General features: G+C 47.4%; 1 protein-coding gene across 1 annotated transcript in view; it reads left to right on the top strand.

The window, feature by feature from the left end:
* Nucleotides 1-168: 168 nt before the first annotated feature.
* The window catches only part of TBXAS1 (thromboxane A synthase 1), a 154,422-nt gene continuing 139,258 nt past the window's right edge, over nt 169-15,332 (top strand). The window contains exons 1-2 of the mRNA XM_006777104.2: nt 169-271; nt 8,371-8,541. Coding sequence (XP_006777167.1) covers nt 8,453-8,541 — 89 coding nt within the window. The 5' untranslated portion in view covers nt 169-271; nt 8,371-8,452. The remainder of the gene's footprint in view (nt 272-8,370; nt 8,542-15,332) is intronic.

Genomic DNA, 15,332 nt, shown 5'->3' with positions numbered 1-15,332 from the left:
TGCTGTGTGTTTACCAAACTTGTTTCTTTTTCCTCCTGTGCCTGTTCATTCCCCAGCCTCCTTTCATGTGGGTGTGGCCAAGGAAATGAAATTGGGAGTGTTTACACCACTTCTAGGTCTGATCTGTGAAAACCTGGCCAGCTGGTTGCAGACAATCCAGCAAAGACATCTGAGGGGCGGAAGGAGGTGGGGTCACAAGACTGAAGGAGCCTGCATTCCCAAATCACTGCATGGGAAGCTGCCCACGGAGCACCCACATTTGGACGGTTAGGTGAGTGAGAAAGACACTTCTATATTGTCAAGCCCTTGAGATTGGGCTTTTATCCTATCCACTCTCCCCTCAGGACTCAATTTTCATTTCTACTCTGCCATTCTGGGGGCTGGGATCCTCCTACCCGCTCCTCTATATGCTGCTTGAAAGCAGCTGCTGTTGAAAGTTCTGATTATCTTCTGCTTTGGGGGCCCCACAATTGGACCCATGCATATGTCGCAGAGCCCTCCTTCCTGTGTTGGGACTGCGGGGTGCTGACTTGCCTGGAATTCCACTGCAGTCTGCTGCCAGCCTCTGTGGATTCTGGATTCTGCTTCCTGCGCATGCAGCCGGCCTCCACAATCCCTTCCTCCCTCCCTCACGCGCACCCTGTGACTAGGAGGTGAAAAATGGCTGTTCCAAGCACTAGCTTGACTGAAAGCTCCAAGACTTGCCTGAAGGCAGTCAAGCCATCTGCTGACTCCCCATGTTCACCAGCAGAACTACGCCTCATCGTCAACATGTAGCCACATTCAGCCAGGAGGAGTGCCAGGAACGATGCGATGACAATTTAGAAAGTGCTAATATCTGACAAGCTGAGATCATGGGTGACATAATTGATAGAGGGGCTGAAATGTGCGGGAAACAGGACGGGCCATGTCTGGTCGCAATACCAAGCAAGAGCAGCCTGCCGTTGACCGGTTGTCCCGCCTTCTGGTGAAACATACAGCCAGGGTCTGCATGGTAGCACTGCAGCAGAGCCCCCACTGTGTGACCGGGGATCCTGGGTGATGCTGACGTACAGGTGTTAGACTATCATCTAAAGAGCTCCACACGCATTTTAATAAAACCAGGCGGGACAGAGTTGGCCTAGATACATCATGTCACTCCCCTGCTGAAAGGCCCTCCTTCAACGGCTTCCCTTTCCTTTCGGAAGGAGTGGCACACTTTTTAATGGCCCACCAGGTCTTAGGGGTTCTGACCCCTACCTACCCTCGAGTTTGGTTTCATCTAGTTTTACATTTCCCCTTGCTCAATGCTTCTAGGCCCTGCTAGTCTTCCCGACATTCTTCAGGCACATCCAGCACAGTGCTAGGCCCTTAGCACAAACTCCACAAATCAATGTCAATGAGGGAACGAGGGACAGGGAGGCGGTTAGGGAACTGCTGCAATCTAGTGAGACAGAGCTGCGCTTTGGGTGGATCCCTCTCTCGATACAAGCGCCGTGGGATCAGAAATCTAGCTTGTTTGTTGCCCCAGCGTATTCCCATGGCCGAGAACAGTATCTAACGCAGACTAGATGCCCATACATTTATGGAGTCAGTGGAATGAATGAGAATGAATGGCTAAAGGGAGAAGTGGCCAGAAGGAGAGAAATCAGTAGGCAGAACCAATAGGGCTTGGTGATTAACTGGATGTGGAGGTAAGGGCTGGGAGAGAAGGAGTCAAGGATGAGCCCAGGTTTCTGACTTGGGAGCGGAGTGGGAGGAGGTATCATTTACTGAGATGGCGAACATGGGATGAGGACAGGAGGTTGTGGAGAAAGGAGGCTGCAATGATGAGTCTAGTTTTAGATATTTCAAGTCTGCAGCATCTGTGAAATATCTGTGAGAAGAGGTCCAGTGGGCAACTCGTTATATTAGTCAGAAACTCAGGGATGAGAACTGGGCTGGAGCGGATGGATTTGGGAATCACCAGCCTGTGGATGTTAATTAAAGCCAAGTGAGTATATAAGGTTGCTGTGTAACAGGCGGTTGCACAATGATATAAAAAATATGGTCTCTGCCCTTACAACCAATACACAAGTCAAGATTTGACATAGACCTGAAAACTGTTTACAAACCCATCCATGTCTCCACAGCAACCTTGAAGAGCAGAGACAATTCTGCATTATCACAGGGGCCGGGGGAGCACACAGATGCTGATGCCTCCCACAGGTCTCCTCACAGGAGATGTTCCCGCTTCACGTGGGTCCCACACATAGTGGCACCCAGAGATTCTACTCTAGCTGGTCCAAACCTGTGCTTTCTCCCAGGTCTCCACCGCGGGGCCAAAGAGATAGAAGCAGAAGGTCATCAGTCCTTTCCAACCTCTTTTTCTCAACATCTGCCACTTCACCAGAGCCTTTCTGGGTGGCAGCAATGACCTACCTGCTAAATCCTAAGACGCTCTGGTGACCACTTCATTTGGCCTTTCTGCAACATTCCTCACCTTTAGGCATTTCATGCTTCTTACAACTATCCTCCTGTGGTGTTGGCCAACAGAACCACAGACCACATGTACAAGTGTCCACTCTGTGTCAGAGCCCTGCTAAGCATGCCACACGGGCACCTCATTGTCCTCACAACCACCCTGTGCCGTATGTTCAGCTATCACCACTTTACAGACGGGAAACTGCGGCGTGGAGAAGTTAAATAGCTTCTCAAGACCATCCACGCTGGAGAGCAAAAGTGGCTGGATTCAAACCCTGTTCTTTGGAAAACAGAAAGTGACCCCATTTAAGCACGGAAGTAGGGTCTTGTTCCTTTTCAGATCAGCCCTCCTCCATCTCTCCAGGGTCCCCTTTGCTTCTCCCCTGCAAGGCTGCTCTTGCTAATGTTGTTCCATGACCCACTTCTCAGCACTCCACCTATTCTCTGTGGTTAGTTGTATCCTCATGGCTTGATCCCATCCATATGCAGACGGCTCTTCAAACGCAAACTCCTTCTCTACCCCGGATTTCTCTCCTGGCCTCTCCGGGGCTGGCTGCCCTCTGAGCATCTTTGCCTCCATGGCCACCAGAGGCCTCATGCATCGCTGTCTCAGCACTGAAGCCACAGTAATTTCCCTCCACTTGCTCCTTCTCCCAGGGCCTAACTGCTGTGTATGGCACCACATGACTCAATCAATAGAGCCAGAAATTGAGGAGTTATCCTCAACCACCCCCTCTCCTTCACCCCCACACTCAACCAGTGACCAAACACTGGTGATTCTGCCTTCCCAGGGCTCTCTTCCCCATGTCTAGGCCTACTGCTTTATTCAGACCGTCATCGCTTACCTGGATGACCAGTGGCCTCTTTGCTGGTGTCCCCGTCTCAGGTATAACCCATCCAGTCTGCCTCCCGAGGGATACCTCTAAAAGCAAAGCTAAGCACACTGCTGCTCAATTTTAGGTCCCACTCTGGCTCCCCTCTGATCCCAGAATAAAGTGTAAACTCCTTGGCATGACCCACAGTGCCTTATGGGACCGGTCTCTGAGCCTCTCACCCCAGCTTCCAGCGCCTTTCACAAATGTTAGCTCTGCTCCCGCTGCCCAGCACATCTGTCCCCCCTCATCTGCTGGGTGAAGTCATCTGTCCAGTCTAAGCTCCCGCATTACTTGTTCAAACCTTTCATTTTGTTTTATTTTTCTTTTTAAAAATGTTTTTTTATTGATTTCAGAGAGAGAGATGGAAACATCAATGATGAGAGAGAATCATTGATTGGCGGCCTCCTGCACGAGGGGATCGAGCCCAGAAACCCAGGCACGTGCCCTGACTGGGAATCACACCATGACCTCCTGATTCATAGATCGACACTCAACCACTGAGCCATGGCACCGGGCTGTGCAAACCTTTTACAAGCGCCTTCCTCCTACCGTTGCCCCCTCTGTGCCCTGCCTGTGTGTGTGTGTGTGTGTGTATCACTGCACCTCTAGCACCGATGGCACTTGGGTGTTCACATGTCTGTTTCCCTCTCCTAGAAGCTGAGCTCCTTGTGGGCAAGACCCGGACTTATACATGGGGATTCTATGCCCGGTGCCTAGGGCCCAGCAATTGTTCAATAAATGTTTGTTGGCTGCAGGAATGAAGGAATGGATGAGCCCATCTCACCTGACCCCATGTTTTCAGAAATTGGACAGAGTCCCTAAGATGTTGCATGGTGTTTAGGAGATGGGGCTGAATGGGGGCCAGCTGAGGTCTGTGCCTACCAAAAGGGGTCCCGGTATCTCTGCACGGAGATAAAGCCTCCCGCAGGCACACACCATCCCCCCTCTTCCTTATCGGCAACTCTGCACACCAGGAGGTGAACATAGGAACACAGATATCACAGCCGTGGGCTGGCTTGGGGAACTACGGACATTTCAACCAAGAAGTGACTTTAGATGTTTAGTGGGAAAAACACTGGGTTTAAAGCCAGAGGCTGGGCTTGAGCCTGGCCTCTAGAATGTGTTAAATGTATGATTTCAGGCAGGCTTGGAACCTCTCTGAGCTCCAGTTTTTTCTGCTTGGACCAGGAATGGAAAGTCCTGCTCACTTATCCCCAGGCTGGCGGTGAGGCTGCAATGGCGTTATGGTTGCACATAGACATTCTCTGGATTTGCATGGTGCCCCGGTGTCCTTTATGTGGGGTTCTGCTTGGCAGAGAGAATGTGCCCCACTGCCTCGAATCTCACCAGACACCAGGCTCAGCCCAGCAGCTGGGGCCCGTCAGCAGAGGAGCCAGGCACCGCTCAGACATCTGCACGGGCAGCCTTCAAACACAGGGAACACGGGGGAAATACCACAGGATTTATGGAGTGAAAGCTTTAAAAAGAAACACCAGACTTAAGTCAAAACAGTTGACCCAACTCTGGGGGAGGTGTCTGCCTGGATGTAGGAGAAAAAAAGAGTTGGAGTAGGTTGAGGCGGAGGGGAAAAGTGCCGGGGGGGCATCTAACCAAGTGGGGTAACGGCACAGCTCGGGGGAGGAAACACTGAGACTCCTTCACGGAGGGCGGCACCCCCCAGCATTTTGGCCCAGCGGTGCCACTTCTGAGAATGTCACGGGATATCCTCACACAAGGCCACAGTGATATGCACAAGGATGTTCACTGCAGCTTCATTTGCAGTTGGGAAAACTTGGAAACAACTCGAATACCATTCAGCAGAGGGCAGGGTAATTACGGCACACCCACACGGTGGAATCCTAAGTACCAGAGATGCATATCTCTAGGAACGAGTGCAGAAAGACGGTCTTGACACAGTGAGGGGAAAAGCCATTTGCAGAATGGCATGGGTATGATGACTTCACTTTCATAAAAATAAAAAACGTAGCCATGTTTGTATATGCATAGAAAAAGAAATGGGACGGTATGCACTCATTCTTAACAGAGTTGGTCTCTGGGAGTTGGTATGTTTCATACAGTTCTGTAGAGTTGATGGTTTGTTTTGTTTTATTTTGTTTTGTTTTTTGTTAATCTTCATATTTTTTTCATTACTTTTCAGAGACTGAGAGGAAGGGAGGGAGGAAGAAAGGAAGGGGGAAAGATAGGTAGATAGATAGATAGATAAACATCGATGTGAGAGAGACACATCAATTGGTTTCCTCTTGTACATACTCTAACTCAGGTGGGGAGCAAACCACAACTTAGGTACGTGCCCTTGACTGGGAATTAAACCTGAGAACCGTTGGTGCAAGGGCCGATGCTCTAACCACTGAGCCACTGGCCAGGATGAGTTGATTGTTTTTAATAGACATAGTATTTAACAGAAAATACCCAGAGAAAAAAGGTATAATGTTTAATTATGGTAAATATCATTGCAACAGTCTGCCCTTCATCCTGAAAATATCTTGGCCAGAGAGTCCCTGCATTGTCTCATAGATATAAAAATTATAATACATCCTTAATTATGTTACTTTCCTGAGGAAAATCCTTAATATCTCTCATATCCCACCTTTCTACTCTATCTTAGTTAGCTTACTTCCCACAATTCCCCGAGTAGTAGCTCTGCTCTGAGGCAAGCATAGAAAGGGTGTGATGATCCCTCCACAAATCACAGGTCACACAGGAAGGGCTCCAAAAATGCCAGCTGGAAGAATGAATGAGTGGCCTCGGTGCCACTAGGGGAGCTGGACACCAACATTCAAAGGTGTCTCCAAGAACAGGGCAGGACCTGTGCCAGGTGTGTGGGTGACATGCCCACAGCGTGACGTGAGGAACATATTCTAGATGCAGAGCCTAAAAATCGAGATGAGAGGCCTGGATTTTATCAGCTATGGGACTTGGTACCAGTCACACCCTTTCTGGGTTTCATTTCCTCCTCTGTAAATAAGACTTGGGCTTGGTCAACATTTTTCAAAGCATGTTCCTGAGGGATGTGTTGATAAATGTCTCTCAAGAGGGACTCTGTGGTCAAATGCACTTGGGCAATGCTGCTCTCGGCATCATACTCTTGCTACGACAAGCCTTTCGGGAAGTAAGCTTGCTTCTGGGTGCTTTACCAGCATTGCTCACATTTATTCACCTCCAAACCTTAGAAGAGAAAACTTTTTCTGAGCCTGTTTCTGGCACACACACTGCTCCCAGTCCTACCTGAGGCCCTTCTGACTGAATCTGTGGCCGTGATGAGCCGGCTTCCCCCACACCCACAGCCTCATGTTCTGGGTGTCCCCCGTGGAGTGCAGCTCTGTTTTGTGAGGGGAGCACACAGATCCATTAACATCTCAGTACATCCTGATGGGATGGGACGGGTCAAAGGAGACTTTGTCTGAAAGGTCTGGGCTGGAGCGTGGGGCACTGGGGTCCAGATGGGGTTCAGCTGTTGGGGGACACCTAAATAGGGATGCAAAACAGGGAAGCAGGGCAACTGGTCAGAGAAAAGGGAAGTGCTTGGTACCTGAGTGGTTCACTCTCATTTGTGGCTGTAGCTCCATCTATGCCTCTGGATTTAAATATTATTTGTATGTTGATGGTGCCTATGTTTGAATATAAACTGTTGTTCAGAGAATGGGCTTTGGAGGCCTACATCCCATGACTTTTCCATAAGATGGGATTAAATTTTACCTCCTTGGGTTGTCTGCGAGGATTAAGGGAGCAGACACATATGAACACTCTTAGGAGAGTAACTAACACACGGCAAGTACCCCATAAATGCACTCTCATGACCCATCCTTGTTACGTATATTTTCATCCCAGATTGCTCTCTGACTTGACAGGGCCACTCAGATGTCTCCCAAGCATCTCAAACTTAACAAAACCCAAACGGAACCTCTTGACTTTCCCAACAAGACTCCACCTTCCCCGTCTCAGGAAAGGACACCCTGTATCCCTGTAGATCAAGCCAGGAACCTGGTGGTCAGACATATTTCCTCCTTCCCCTCCACGTCCCACCCCCCAGGGAACGCTGCAGTCTACCCCCAAATGCATCCCAATTCACCTGCTGCTGTGCACCTCCCATCCCTGCTGTCATCTCAGGAGCGTCATCCCAGGAGGGAGGTCGCAGTCCTCTGCGTGGCCTCCCTGCTCTTCCTCCTGCTCCCTGCCCGTGAATTCCTTACATGTGGCCAGAATGACTTTAATAATCATAAGTACAACCACGTCAAAACCTCGGCGGCTGATAAGTGAAGCCCAGGTTTCTTCCCTTGGCCTGTGCTGTCTGGCCTCTGTGGACGCCCCACCTCTTCCCGGCTGCTCCCTCAGCTGGCCCGCGGACTCGGACACACCAGCCCCCTTCCTAAAGGTGTTGTGCGATGACCAACAAGCAAAAAAGGATCCAGGCTCCACTAGTCAGATAAGCTCAGCACTAGGACAAAGGATCCATACACGCGGTTATCTGTGGATACACTTTCAGACATTTAAGAAATCCTTGCACGCAGGACGAGAGCACTAATCGGAGGCAGGAGTTTTGGTCCATTGCAACAGCCAGTCACCAACAGCCAGCCCCCAGTCACCTCTGATCCCAGAGGGATCCTTAGGCCTGGGAACCAATGAACTTTGCTGGGTGGATGCCCTCAGGGCAGCCAGCATTTTTCATCAGGCTGATGTCCACCCGAGGTTTTTCTGGGATATACAGAATCTCTTCACTTCATTCTAAATTAATTTTTTTTTTGAGAGGAGTCTTTCTTTAAGGACCCCTCGTCGTGGTTGAACCAATTTGTTTCTCAGCCAACATGGGGCCAGCTCTGCTGCTGCTGGTTCCCCGGGGAATTTAACGTAAATGTTTATTGACGGTACAGTCATCAAGAAAATGAAGTTGCTGATTCATTGCCTTACACAGAAACCCTTTGTTTTTCCCTCCTCTTCCTTCCTCTTTATACGAGACACTCTGAGAACGAGCACATTCTGGGGACCCACTCGAGGTGATGGTTTCTTGGTTGCCTCTTCCTTCTTCTGTCTGCAGAGCGTGATTCCTGTACCGGCAAGGCCATCGGCCGCCTCTCCCCCTGCAGGACAGCCCCGAGGGTCTCGGAGGAGCAGGAGCGATGGAAGGCTGGGGGTTCCTCAGCCTGGACGCCAGCGGCCCCGTGCTGACGGTGACCCTGTCAGTGGTCCTCTTGGCCCTCCTGATGTGGTAAGTGCGGCTGAGAGACGAGCCCGGGAGCCCTGCTGGAGCCAGGAGGGGGACGCAGGCGTGTTTTCCTTCTTTCCTAATCTGGAGGGAGTTGAGTATTAACACAGCTTCAGAATGAAAGGCAAACAGCTGGGTTAATCTTTGGCTAAAATGCATGAGATTCAAGCGTCAGAAAAGGCTGGGGGGTCAGTCACTGAGAGCGCTGCACATAATTAAGTCTGAGAGCGATGGAAAAAGAAACCAAGTGGAAAGGTTTGGGGAGCAGTATGTCCTCGCACCCCGTCCTATCTTCTCACCTTGGGTTTCTGAGATCTTCTCCCTGCCTCGGCTGTACAGCACCACCGGCCCCTGGTTCATGTTACGCTAAACACAGAAAGGATGTGGGAGCTCTCTGGCATCGGGGGCTACCCTGCGGGCAGTCACTGACGGGGATTTCTGGAGGTTTAAGGACAAAGTGGTGGAACTGATTTCCTTGTTTTCTAATATTTGATAAAAGGGAATGGGGCCCTATGAGCACAGCACACTCAGTGGCCACAAAGTCTGGGACCCTGCAAGGATCTCAAATGTGAACTGGGAGCAGCTCCCTGAGGTAGTGTTAGTTCAACAGGTTTTCCGACGTCTGACTCAGTCCAAGGTCACACAACGGGCGGCACGTACGCATAGCCACCTGTCAGTCATAAGCACCTGGATTTAGGCAGCTCTGGGGTTTGAGGGGAAGGTGGAAAAAATAATGGGGAACTTGGGTTTGAACAGAATTTCAATTGATGTTTCCAGTGGTAATAAAGCCTCCTCTAGATTAATAACTGGGAAAGCACTTTCAGAAGCATCAAACATTATGCAAATGTGAGGTATTATTCTTTTGGAATTTGCATAGCTGAAAATGGGATTCACGTTTGATGTTCTGTGATGATGAAATTATTTCTTGGAAACTGGCTCTGAAAGGCAGCTTCAGTCCAGTGCTGTTTTGCCTTTTAACTGGCTTAATTATCTTTTGAACTTTTCTGTGGCAGTGTAGCTTATCTTGCCTCGGGACCAGCCACACGCAAATGGTAGCCCCCCCACCCCATTAATCCATCTTAACATCGTTCCACGCTCAGTGACGCACACAGCACAGCATCTGACACGTAGGAGGGTGCTTACTTAGTAGATGTCAGCCACTCTAATGACCTGACATTCATGTAACCTAAATGCAGAGGAAAGTAAGTGTTTGGTGCTTTAGGCATATTTTTAATTATTTATTAATATTAATTTCTCATCCAACAGCTAGGCTCTGACTGTGGCTCTCAAAGCATGTCCCACCTGAGTCCTCCAGGTGGTCTCATGGCATCAGGTAGTAATATAAATTGGTGAGCTTCCTCTGGACATTTAAAATATATTAATGTAAAATATTATTTTTTTATAACTAGAGGCCCGGTGTACAAATTTGTGCCCGGGTGAGGTCCGGTCGGCCCACCCTGATCAGGGCTGCCCTCGATTGGGGGTGGGGCCAGCTGAGGGGAGGGGCTGTGGGCAGTTGACTGGCTGGCTCAGCCCCCTGGTTGAACTCCCAGTTGAACTCCTGGTCAAAGGGACAATTTGCATATTAGCCTTTTATTATATAAGATACTTTCCTACATGTCTGTGTCTGTCGTTAGTGTGTTGTCTAAATTTCTGTATTCTTATGCCCAGCTCAGTGCCTCACCTATGGCCTCGATAAATTAATGAATCGCATAAATTAATGTTGCTCTGGTCACGGAAAGGGGCGTGTGTCCTAACCATAAGCTGCTGTAACTGTAATCAGTGTACATCAGAGTCACACGGTCAATAAGACCGCACTGTTCAGCAAGGCAGCTGTGCATGTGTAATCTATTCCCGGGGACAGATTAATAACCTGGTCAGAGACAAGATTAGATAAAAGCATGAAGCAGGGGTGGTAAATAGGAAGGGAGAGCTGACTTCCACCTGTTATCACAAAAGCATTCATTGATCTGTTCATGTGTGCCAGGCGTGGAGTGAGGCCCCAGGACAAGGTCAGGAAGCAGGAAGTCTGGATCAGATCCCATGGGAGGGGGCATATGGAGGTCCTGGGGTAAACTCAGCATCTGGAGAGAATATTCCAGAAGGAGAGGAGCAGCAGGAGGGAGGAGCTGTGGCTGTGGCTCTGGTGTCCTTGAGTCTATCCCTTGATTTGGCTCCAGGAAAACACTTTGGCCTGTCGACCTTTCTCTTCCAGGCAAGGTTCTAGGTAGCCACTGAGCCACAGACATCATCTTGAATAAAGTGGGGTCTCCCCAGCTTCCTTTTCTTAGAAGGTTACATGTGAGAGAGATGCTCACAGCCATCTTGCCTGAGGAGAATTCGGGGAGGGTGGCACGTCCTGAATATTTCAACTCCTTAGTCTCTCCTTTCAGAGTGACACCTGCCATTGGCCAGGTAAGATCGCAATGGAGAACCTAAACTCAACTCTGAGAGGGTAAAATTATGAGGGACACCAGGATATTTTCTTGCCTCTTCAACCAGCCAGCAAGTTCCTCCCCAGTAGGGATGGGGTCTCATATCTCATTACAGTTCTGGCAACTTCTGTCCATGGCACAGGTGTTCTGCTAGCATTTGGTTTAATGGGGGAAAGTTAAGAAGGACACATGTATCAGCCCAGCGTCAAGACTTAGGGCTTGGCTCTTGCATCCTTCAGTGGCCTCATCTGGTCTCTCCCCCAGCATCCTGTGCTGTTCATGGTTCTCTGAAGGGACACGCTGCAGCAGGGCCTTTGCTTGGCCGGTCCCTGTGCTTGGATGCCCGTCCTCTCTACTCTTCAATGCTAAGCTCAGGGGCGTCTCCTGAGGGAAGCCTTTCCTGGGGTTGCCCAAGGCACATACAAGCCCCCACTCAGTGCTGCTTTTATCGTCCCTCTCATCTCCTCTCTTTCACATGCCTGGCTCAAGCTTGGAGCCTAATACACGCTGGCTGAAGGCTAATTCCAGCCTCTAATCTCTGCTGGCATTTTTCTTGCTGGTTCAACTCTTAGCCCTCACAGCTCAGTATAAATCTTTTGGGCACATGAACCAGCCCCTTTCCTGAAAGCCTACTGTATGTTCACTTCGTACCTACTTGGTGACCACTTTTCTAATGGTTGCAGGTGGAATGTCCTTGTAGCTCCCCCCGCCCCCCCAACACACATCTTGTAGAGCAGAGACCATGGCATGTACTTATAAATGAACAAGTCTTCGTTATTAAGTGTATGTGCAAATTTGAAAAGAGGAAGACAAAATAGTTCATTTCATTTAAAAAGAGTGCACTGTAAAATAGGCATAGTACATGTTGATAGTTTTCCCAAAACTGCGCTTGCGTGATTTTTCAGTGAGGATCATTCACATGGGCAGGTAGGTGGCCAAGCAGTGTGAATTGGGGTATAAGGAGACCAGGGCCACTCCACTGGGGTGGGAGACGGAGCTGGGGGTGCAGAATCTATGAGCTAGAAGTACACGAAGCACAGCAAAGGTGATTAACACATGCGAGAAGCATTTTAAGATTTCTGTATAAAACTGTTTCAAATTCTTACTCCTGGAAGAGATTTGATGTATAAGAAATAGGTTGCATGAGTTGAATATTGCTAGAGGCAGCCTTGACTCCTAGTGCTTTTAAACTCTCGAGCACACCTAAGAACTGGCAGCTGGGTTCCTGCTATAAAGATTTCTTTATTCTTTGGAGTAAGGGGAGAGTCTTGGCTGGTGAGGAAGGTAAATGGAGGCTGTTCCACTAAGCAGCTAAGCAGTTAGAACAAGTGAATATACGCCTGTGGTGGAGGCTGAGAAGAGCCCTTGGGAAGATGGAAGAGCTTTTAGTGCTGAGCCGCATTTAAGGTTCAGGATCCCAAGACAACAGAGGTACAGATCAAACAGACAGTAAACTAGGAATCAGGGTGAGTTCGTGTTCTGGCCAAGTCTTAGTCTAAGAGACAAGGTTAAAGTAAAATGTGCTGGGTGATGATTCAGACTTAAGACTGTAACGGAAATGCCTATCACTATATCTGAGAATTTCTTTCTCAGACAGCTTGCTCTACATGTGGGGGAACTGGATTCTGAGTCTAGACCCACATTTGGTCCCAGAGCCTATTGAAAAGACACCGTTGCTCCCTGGGGTGCAAAGAGGGTTCAACATCCACAGATCAATAAATGTGATACACCACATGAACAGAACAAGTATAAAAATCACATGATCACCTCAATAGATGCAGTAAAGATATTTGACAAAAATTCAACTTCCTTTCATGATAAAAATGCTCAACCAACCAGGTATAGAAGGAATGTTCCTCAGCGTAATAAAGGCCATATATGACAAGCCGACAGCGGACATCGTACTCACAGTGAAAAGTTGAAAGCTTTTCTCCTAAAGTCAGGAACAAGACAAGGATGCCTGTTCTCACCCTTTTGTTTAACATAGCATTGGAAGTCCTAGTCGGAGCAATTAGGCAAGAAAAAGAAATAATAGCCCTCCAAATTGTAAAGGAAGAAGTAAAACTGTCTCTGTTTGCAGATCCCACGAATGTGTGTGTGTGTGTGTGTGTGTGTGTGTGTATCCTACATAATAAAGAGCTAATATGCTAATTAGACCAGATGGCAGAACGACCTTCTGGAATGACCTTCTGGAATGACCACTGGGAGTGGGGGGACATGGGGCTGCAAGGAAGTCAGGGCTGCTGCGAGGGCAGAGGCAGCCAGGGCTGCGAGGGCCCAGCCTCTTGCACAAATTTTGTGCATTGGGCCTCTAGACTAAAGACTCCATCAAAAAACTGTTGGTACTAATTAACAAATTCTATACAATGGCGGGATAAAAAAATCAACATATAAAAATCAGTTACGTTCCTATATACATACAACAAACTATCTGAAAAAGAAATAAAGAAAACAATCCCATTTACAATAGCATCAAACAGAATAAAATAGGAATAGATTTAGCCAAGGGGGTAAAAGATTATAAAACACTGATGAAGCAGACACAAAGAAATAGAAAGATATCCTGTGTTCACGAATCAGAATTAATATTGTTAAAATGTCCACACTATGTGAAGTCATCTACAGATTCCATGCAATTCCTATCAAAATTTCAATGGCATATTCCACAGAAATAGAAAAGAAATCCTGAAATTTGTATGGAACCATAAAAGACTCCAAATGCACTCCACTTCCTGATTTCAAACTACAGTATAAAGCTATAGTAGTCAAAACAGTCTGATATTGGCATTTAAAAAAACACACAGGTCAATGGAACAGAATAAAGCATTTAGAAATAAACTGATGGATATACAGTCAATTATTTTTTTACAAAAAAAAACAAGAAAACACAATGGGGAAGGGAAACTCTCTTCAGTAAATGATGCTGAGAAAAGTGGATAGACACATGCAAAGGAATGAAAGTGAACCCTTATCTTTGACCGTACAGAAAAGTGAACTTGCAGTCGATTACAGACTTAAATTTAAGACCTGAAACTGAAACTCCTAAAAGAAAACATAGAGGAAAAGTCCTTTGGCAGTTGTCTTGGCAATCATTTTTTGAATGTGACACAAGAAGCACAGGTAGCAAAAGAAAAAAATAAGTGGGACTACAGCAAATCAAAGAGCTTCTGCACAGCAAAGGAAACAATCAACAAAATAAAAAGGCAAACTACAACCTGGAAGAAACTATTTTCAAACTATATATCTCATAAGGGGTTAAAACCCAAATTACAGAAGGAACTCATGCAACTCAATAGCAAACAGGCAAACAAAAAATAAAAAAATGGGCAAAGGATCTCAGTAGACATTTTCCCAAAGAAGATATACTAATGGCCAACAGTTATATTAAAAGGTGTTCAACATTACTAATCACCAGGGAAATGCAAATCAAAAGCACAACAAGATATCACCTCCAACCTGTTAGGATGGCTGCCATCAACCGATAGGAGATAATAATTGTTGCCTAGGATGTAGAACAAAGGGAACCCTCATGCACTGTTGGTGGGAATATAAATTGGTGCAGCTATTATGGAAAACAGTATGGGAGGTCCTCAAAAAATTAAAACTAGAACTACCATATGATCCAGCAATTCCACCTCTTAGTATATATCCAAAGAAAATGAAATCAGGATCTTTAAGAGGTATCTGCACCCTTGTTCACTGCAGCATTATTCACAACTAGAGGCCCGGTGCATGAAATTAATGCACAGGTAGGGTCCCTAGGCTTGGCCGGCAATCAGGGCTGATTGGGGCTTCCGGCTGCCAGTTGGGGCCTTCCTTCGTTCCACACCACCCCCTGGTGGTCAGTGCACCTCATAGCAAGTGATCGCACTCCTGGTCTCCCTGTTGAACTCTCCAGGGGACACTTTGTATATTAGCCTTTATTATATATAGATAGCCAAGATATGGAAACAACCTCTTTTAGGTTGTTCATCAATGGATGAATGGATAAAGAGGTTGTGATATATATTTATATATACAAATATTAGATGGATATACATATATGTCATGTGATATATATGTACATATATAATATATATGTGTAATATATAATCCTATCTAATAATAGACAAACATGGTAATTAACCATACCTCCACTACGCTTCCCATTGGCTAATCAGGGTGATATGCAAATTAACTGCCAACCAAGACGGCGGCCGGCAGCCACACCGTATGAAGCTAAAATGAGGCTTGCTGACTTCAGTGACAGAGGACTCCAAAGTTACCGCCTGCTGCTGCAGGCCCCTGAGCTTGCAGTTTGAAACATTGTTACAAATATAGAAGCTAAACAAAACCCAGAAACCTGCTTTCAGCTGGCCC

The sequence above is a fragment of the Myotis davidii genome, unplaced genomic scaffold, assembly GCF_000327345.1.
Source record: "Myotis davidii unplaced genomic scaffold, ASM32734v1 scaffold329, whole genome shotgun sequence".
Classification (NCBI taxonomy): domain Eukaryota; kingdom Metazoa; phylum Chordata; class Mammalia; order Chiroptera; family Vespertilionidae; genus Myotis; species Myotis davidii.
Note: the sequence above shows the minus strand (reverse complement) of the source record. Positions and strands in the feature narration are given on the sequence as shown.